The sequence below is a fragment of the Coregonus clupeaformis genome, unplaced genomic scaffold (genome assembly GCF_020615455.1).
Source record: "Coregonus clupeaformis isolate EN_2021a unplaced genomic scaffold, ASM2061545v1 scaf2387, whole genome shotgun sequence".
Taxonomy (NCBI): Eukaryota; Metazoa; Chordata; class Actinopteri; order Salmoniformes; family Salmonidae; genus Coregonus; species Coregonus clupeaformis.
The window spans coordinates 32,501-40,000 of record NW_025535841.1 but is presented as its reverse complement, the minus strand read 5'-3'; the positions used below and the strand labels follow the sequence as shown (position 1 = coordinate 40,000).

At 50.5% G+C, this 7,500-nt stretch overlaps 2 protein-coding genes and 2 pseudogenes across 2 annotated transcripts in view; all 4 read left to right on the top strand.

Annotated features, from left to right (window-relative positions):
• The window catches only part of LOC123488605, a 13,026-nt pseudogene extending 6,830 nt beyond the window's left edge, over window positions 1-6,196 (top strand).
• LOC123488596 lies at window positions 511-1,609 on the top strand (annotated as a pseudogene).
• LOC123488600 (histone H2A) lies at window positions 1,875-2,776 on the top strand. Its single transcript, XM_045219457.1, has one exon. It carries the CDS (start codon window positions 1,952-1,954, stop codon window positions 2,336-2,338), a length of 387 nt encoding a protein of 128 aa, XP_045075392.1. The 5' UTR covers window positions 1,875-1,951; the 3' UTR covers window positions 2,339-2,776.
• A 551-nt stretch (window positions 6,197-6,747) lies between the features above and the next one.
• The window catches only part of LOC123488603 (histone H2B), a 799-nt gene continuing 46 nt past the window's right edge, over window positions 6,748-7,500 (top strand). Inside the window, exon 1 of the mRNA XM_045219461.1 lies at window positions 6,748-7,500. This exon is cut by the window's right edge and continues 46 nt beyond it. Coding sequence (XP_045075396.1) covers window positions 6,791-7,165 — 375 coding nt within the window. The 5' untranslated portion in view covers window positions 6,748-6,790 and the 3' untranslated portion in view covers window positions 7,166-7,500.

Genomic DNA, 7,500 nt, shown 5'->3' with positions numbered 1-7,500 from the left:
GGACCACAACAGGGGACCCCAAACCATTTGATTCCCTTGCCAGACATCTCGGCTCACTACACAACAAGTGCTGCTGGCAATCGGATGCACTTTTAGCCCATTTAGGAGACAAATAGCACAGGAAAACCAGTGCGCACCGCTCCACCCGACAGTCCAACGGTGAGATTTTGAGCGAGTCGCAACAAAATGCACGGCCCTTCCGCGGCCCACATGACTTTATTCTGAACGGAGACAAGTCTGCTCGCTGGGCCGTTCGCTTTTGGAGCAAAAACACGGCTCCGTCGGTGACTTTTGGGCCAATATAGGCGAACAGAAAACACAAGTGAAAGAGCATTTGGCCAGCCCAGAGAAGCCGAGCTGGTTGGCTTGAGTCTACATGGTTCTCATGTCGCGTTTAAGGCCAGCCCCTGCTCGGTGTGGAGCTTCAATAGCGCAGAACAGCGTCTACAGCAAACTACTCCTCGCAGACCGTGTGTGTGTGTGTGTTACCGGACCAAACGACAGACAGACATGGCAGAAGTCGCACCAGCACCCGCCGCCGCCGCGCCGGCCAAAGGCACCCAAGAAGAAGGCAGCAGCCAAGGCCAAGAAAGCGGGACCCAGCGTAGGCGAGCTCATCGTCAAGGCTGTGACCGCTTCCAAGAGAGGAGGCGGCGTGTCCCTGGCCGCACTCAAGAAGACGCTGGCGGCAGGCGGCTACGACGTGGAGAAGAACAACTCCCGCGTCAAGATCGCAGTCAAGAGCCTCGTCACCAAGGGTACCCTGGTCCAGACCAAGGGCACCGGTGCATCCGGTTCCTTCAAGCTCAACAAGAAAGCCGTCGAGGCGAAGAAGCCCGCCAAGAAAGCCGCAGTCCCCAAAGTAAAGAAGGTGGCCGCCAAGAAGCCCGCCGGCGAAGAAGCCCAAGAAGGTAGCAGCCAAGAAGGCCGTCGCCGCAAAGAAGTCCCCCAAGAAGGCCAAGAAGCCCGCTACACCCAAAAAGGCCGCCAAGAGCCCCAAGAAGGTGAAAAAGCCCGCCGCAGCGGCAAGAAGGCAGCCAAGAGCCCCAAGAAGGCTACAAAGGCAGCCAAGCCCAAAGCCGCCAAGCCCAAGGCAGCCAAGGCCAAGAAGGCAGCCCCCAAGAAGAAGTAAACCTATTACAAACAGTGTTCTACTCGACACATGTTGTACCACAAAAGGCTCTTTTAAGAGCCACCCACCTCTTTCCATAGAAAGCGCATTGATTTCCATGTACTACCTGTCGTGGAAAAGAAATTACGCACACTAGGCTACTTTTACGCACACAACATTGTCCCACTCTGGGTGTGTGCGAAGGGAGAGGCATATAATAGAGGGCCAAAATGGCTCAGAAATTCGACCTCACGAGTGCACCCTCACCAGCCATTTTTATATATGAGCCACTGGGCTATTCCCGTTCAGAGGCAGGCTGCTGTGATGTGTTACAAGTGCCATGTAATAACAATAACAATACTATAGTGGCTTCGAATTGAAACTCACGAGTGCACCCTCAACAGCCATTTTTATATATGAGCCACTGGGCTATTCCCGTTCAGAGGCAGGCTGCTGTGATGTGTTACAAGTGCCATGTAATAACAATAACAATACTATAGTGGCTTCGATTTCAAACTCAAGAGTGCACCCTCACCAGCTGTTTGTTTCCCATTTGGAGAGAAATAATGTGTGGATGTCATTTCGGACATTTTGGCGCTCACGCGAAATGACACAAAGTAACAAAGTCGGAGGGAAACAAAGTAGCCTCTCACTCGCTGCCTGTGGGTGGGAACCGGCTTAGGGCTGTCTGTCTGTCCATCTGTCTGTCCCTCGCTCCAATTGGATAAGGCCACACCGGCCCGGTGGCTAATCGTTGCCTCTTGTGGCGAGGTATATGTACGGCTCTCGAAGTGGCGAGCGGCTCATTCAGACTTTCTGTGACTTTCTCAAGCTACCAATATGAGCGGAAGAGGCAAAACCGGAGGCAAGGCCAGGGCGAAGGCAAAGACCCGTTCATCCCGTGCTGGCCTCCAGTTCCCCGTGGGCCGTGTGCACAGGCTGCTGCGCAAAGGCAACTACGCCGAGCGTGTGGGCGCTGGCGCACCAGTCTACCTGGCCGCCGTACTCGAGTACCTGACTGCTGAGATCCTGGAGTTGGCCGGCAACGCTGCCCGTGACAACAAGAAGACTCGTATCATCCCCCGTCACCTACAACTGGCCGTCCGTAACGACGAGGAGCTGAACAAACTGCTCGGCGGTGTGACCATCGCTCAGGGTGGTGTGCTGCCCAACATCCAGGCAGTCCTACTCCCCAAGAAGACCGAGAAGGCAGTCAAAGCCAAGTAAATTCGCTACTGCGACTTCAACTTGACTACTCAACCCCCAAAGGCTCTTTTAAGAGCCAACCACCTAGCTCTCCAAAAGCGCAAAGTACCTTTCTATGACCGCAATACATTGAGTGGGTGTATACACAACTATTTCGACATTCTGTGCCCACATGAGGCCTTGCATGAACAACAACACCTACTTGGCCTCATTTGCCATAGCAGGCTAGCATTAGATGATACGTGCCTATAAGCTGTCACTCTTGACTTTGGCGACTATTATTGCGCGTAAAGGGCCGGCGGCGTCCTATTGCGCGCGCACCGGGAGTTTGAGTTTTGGAGAGGCCGGGCCTCCCGTCCAATGGCCAACGGAGGAGGCCTGCGAAACGGGCCAATCGGGGTGGTGGGGAGATGGTGTCCAATCAGCAGGCGCCACTGCCGGCTTTATAAACTTCACATAGGCATTTCGAGGCTATACTCCCGACTGTCAGAGCAGCGCCATGGCCAGAACCAAGCAAACCGCTCGCAAATCCACCGGTGGCAAAGCCCCCAGGAAGCAGCTCGCCACTAAGGCTGCTCGCAAGAGTGCCCCGGCCACCGGCGGTGTGAAGAAGCCTCACCGTTACAGGCCCGGCACCGTGGCTCTGAGAGAGATCCGTCGTTACCAGAAGTCCACTGAGCTACTCATCCGCAAACTGCCCTTCCAGCGCCTGGTGCGAGAAATCGCCCAGGACTTCAAGACCGACCTGCGCTTCCAGAGCTCCGCCGTGATGGCCCTACAGGAGGCTAGCGAGGCTTACCTGGTCGGCCTGTTCGAGGACACCAACCTGTGCGCCATCCACGCCAAGCGGGTGACCATCATGCCCAAGGACATCCAGCTGGCCCGCCGTATTCGCGGAGAGCGCGCATAAATGAGGATGACCTGAACTCGAATATCCCCCAAAGGCTCTTTTAAGAGCCACCTCCATATTTCCATCAAAAAGGCACAATTGTTCCATGTATACACGCACCTCTACATTAGCCACCATGTATGTTGTTCACTAACACGTCTAAAAGCTACGTATTGCACCTTTTTAGTTGCCTGAAGTCTAGCTTCAATGTTTGTGTGTGTATATACACAACCATCTGGCATCATCCACTTCCTTTGAACTATATAGTAACACAGTAAAATGCTTTACAAAGGAGGGGAAAAAGAAACGAGTGATAATATAGGCCGAATAGTAACAAGAATTGTGTTCAGATGAATAATTGACACTATTAGTTGTGTGTAATAATAGCCTTGCATGCAGTCCAGAAAAAACATGCATGCCAACTTACTTTGAAAGTCCCATGTTGCAGTGCTGCTGAGAGACTCATGCAGAGGCCCAAACTTTACAATGGAGCACGGAGGCCATCTTGTGGTTAAATGTGGGTACTGCACCTCATGGTGATTCCCTTTCAGCATTTGCTCTTTAGGCCAGCGTTTCCCAAACGCGGTCCTGGGGTCCACAAGGGGTGCGCGTTTTGCGTTTTGCCCTAGCACTCCACAACTGATTCTAATACTCCCAGCTTGATGATGATGAGTTGATTATTTGAATCAGCTGTGTAGTGCTAGGGCAAAAACTCCCAAAATGTGGCCCGAGTTTGGGAAACCCTGCTTTAGGCTAATACTAGCCTATTAGGATGACTTGGTTCGATCGCTTTAATGGCAACTGCTGAACTCTGGTTTCACTAATTACTTGTCCCAGGTCACCATTATGAATCCAATAGCAAAACAAATGTTTCAAAATTGCTCAATAGTGAAAAAAGGCCAGGAAATGATGGGTTCTCAGCAATATTTCACCAACAACCAATCACTATTCACGCATAGACATTAGGATCATCAACAAATATTCCTAAGTCATACTACAAAAAGGGTTGTAACGAAATGGATTTGTCTGTTCAATGCAAGTTCAACGTCAAAGAAAAAGTGCATCACCACAACAAACGTGTCTTTAGATACACTGTAAAAAATGACTTTGTGGAATGTACTCAAGCTATTACAGTCAACAAAAGCACACGTCATATTGTTGAGTAGATCTTTTTGCTTGTTTTTATGAGTAGATAAGCTTGAGTAAGTTGAGTTGATGTGGTCCAATACATTGAGTAAAGATGATAGAGACGTAAAAAGGATTATATTACATTGATTCGACTCAAATAGACATTGTGTTATTTTACCTGAATGATTCATCCTATTATGTATTTAGACCAACTTACTTTGGATTCACTCAATCACATCCCTTAAGAGAAAAGGTATCCGGACACCGGGAATCCATTTATTTAAACATCAACGGTTTGCAAAACATCTGTTATTATGAGTTGACAAATTACGTAATTGCAATCAACACTGCAGGTAACTCATGATTGCTGCAGGTAGGCAACACCGTAGAAATAGGAACTACAACACTAACAACAAGTGACATTTACTCCTGATGTACTGACTGACCTGTTGCAACCTCTACAACCACTGTGCTTATTATTTGACCCTGCTGGTCATCTATGAACGTTTGAACATCTTGGAGAAAAATGTGTGAAACCACTGCCTATATGAGGAGCTGTCGTTGTTTGTTTTATTACCACATACTTATGGAAATTGCACCGGTTGAGAGATGATGGCTCTCTTGTGCCTACGGTGAAGGGTACTTCTGATCCAGCAGGTGGTGCTAAGATCCCTCCCTATATGACTTGAATGATGAGTTGATTTATTCCTTATAGCTCCTAATGATTTTAAGGCCAGTGTTGGCAAACATTACTTGTGCTCCAGCAGGTGGCCATGACATCCCTCCCTATATGACTTGACTGACCAGTTAGTTGATGGACTCCTTATAGCTCCTAATGATTTTAAGGCCAGTGTTGGCAAACATGACTTCTGCTCCAGCAGGTGGCCATGAAATCCCCCCTATATGACTTGACTGACCAGGTAGTTGATGGACTCCTTATAGCTCTTAATGATCTCAAGTGTCTGTGTTTTTATGTGGTTAGGAGTTTTGCTCACTGCGTGTCCCCCTTCCATTTCAGTGTTTCCCAACTCCAGCGGTAGAGTAGGCTACCCCCAACAGGACCCATTTTTCTTGTAGGCCTGGACAGCCACAGCTGATTGAACAACCTGTCACCTAAATTACCAAGTCCTCAATGAGTAGAATCAGGTGCAACAACAACAACAACAACAACAACAATATGAGGAGAGGGACACAGTGTACTAGCTGATCTCCCAGTTGTCACAGTTTGGCCTTGTGTTCCACATAGCCTATATCAGTATTTGAGTATGTTTCCCGCGTACGTTAGTTGCTTTCACGTCATCTTTGAAATCGCTCCTCCCTAGTCCCCTAGAACGAGCGCCCTCCCCTTTGCAACGCCTCCGAACATATAACAGAGGCGCGCTTTCTGTGCCGCCGGCCTCAATCAGGTCGACCAAACGCAGATAATAGCGCACCGCGCACCGGCGCTGAAGTCATTCATTCACTTGAACTCAACTAGCGAACACACCATGTCCGGAAGAGGCAAAGGCGGCAAGGGACTCGGAAAAGGAGGCGCCAAGCGTCACCGCAAAGTTCTCCGCGATAACATCCAGGGAATCACCAAACCCGCTATCCGCCGTCTGGCTCGCCGCGGCGGCGTGAAAGCGTATTTCCGGTCTGATCTACGAGGAGACCCGCGGTGTCCTGAAGGTGTTCCTGGAGAACGTGATCCGTGACGCAGTCACCTACACCGAGCACGCCAAGAGGAAGACCGTTACCGCCATGGACGTGGTCTACGCTCTGAAACGTCAGGGACGCACCCTGTACGGTTTCGGCGGTTAAACCCACTCTCTTCGGAACCTCAACACCCCGACTCGAACCCAAAGGCTCTTTTAAGAGCCACCCACATCCGCTTAAAATGGGCCCATTCCATGTAGTGTTATATATAACAAAAAATGTTTAGTATGCAATTTAGTAAGAAAGTATGAGCCACTTCGAGTGGACAGGGAGTATTAATTAGAGGATTCTAATGTCCCGTCCACTTTTAGCGCACAGAGGGAGGCCTATATCTGACAGTGGCAAAGTGTAAGAACGTTATTATTTTGGGTCAAGCAATAGTGGAATTTGGACAACATAAAGCCACCACGAGTCGGTAGACGTGGCTCGAAAAAGAGGGGGACAGCGCGCACACACACACACAGTCCAAAATGGGAGCCCTATGTCTGACGGTGCCAAAGTGGGCAATTCTATCACCAGCATTATTTGGCACAACAATCGTGCCATTTGGACACCTATTAAAGCCCCCTTTTTGAAACACACAATTCCCCATCGGTCACAGAGCATAGGCTATAGAGAGGAGGGAGGGAGGGAGGGAGGGAGGGAGCAAGCAAGCAGCGGGGAGTGTCTACGGCCGCTGACTTTGCTTAGCTTCCTCTTCATAAGACGGGTAAGCGCCCTTCACCCCCTCATTCGTTTCTGAGAAGCAACGAGACATCATCATGCCCGAGCCAGCAAAGTCAGCGCCCAAGAAGGGCTCCAAGAAAGCCGTCACCAAGACCGCAGGGAAGGGCGGCAAGAAGCGCAGAAAGTCCAGGAAGGAGAGTTACGCCATCTACGTGTACAAAGTCCTGAAGCAGGTCCACCCCGACACCGGCATCTCCTCCAAGGCCATGGGAATCATGAACTCCTTCGTGAACGACATCTTCGAGCGTATCGCCGGAGAGTCCTCTCGCCTGGCCCACTACAACAAGCGTTCTACCATCACCTCCAGGGAGATCCAGACCGCGGTGCGCCTGCTGCTCCCCGGTGAACTTGCCAAACACGCCGTGTCCGAGGGCACCAAGGCCGTAACCAAGTACACCAGCTCCAAGTAAACAGCGCATTTGGACTGCTCTACTAACCCAAAGGCTCTTTTAAGAGCCACCCACTCTGTCAGTAAAAAAAGCAATTCCATCGCCACCGAATGAATGCGTAGGTAGGCTGCGTTACATTGTATCATTGTTTAATGGGCGGCGCGCGCCGCCTCGGAGAGCGGCTACATTGTATCATTGTTTAATGGGCGGCGCGCGCCGGCTCGGAGAGCGGCTACATTGTATCATTTCCCCTGCCCGTTCCAGCGTAGGGGTTTAGCGCGCCTTTTTTGGTGTCTTTGCGCGCTGAATAGTAACCCATGTTTGTCGGGCTCTATTCCAGGTGAAGGCAATGTAAA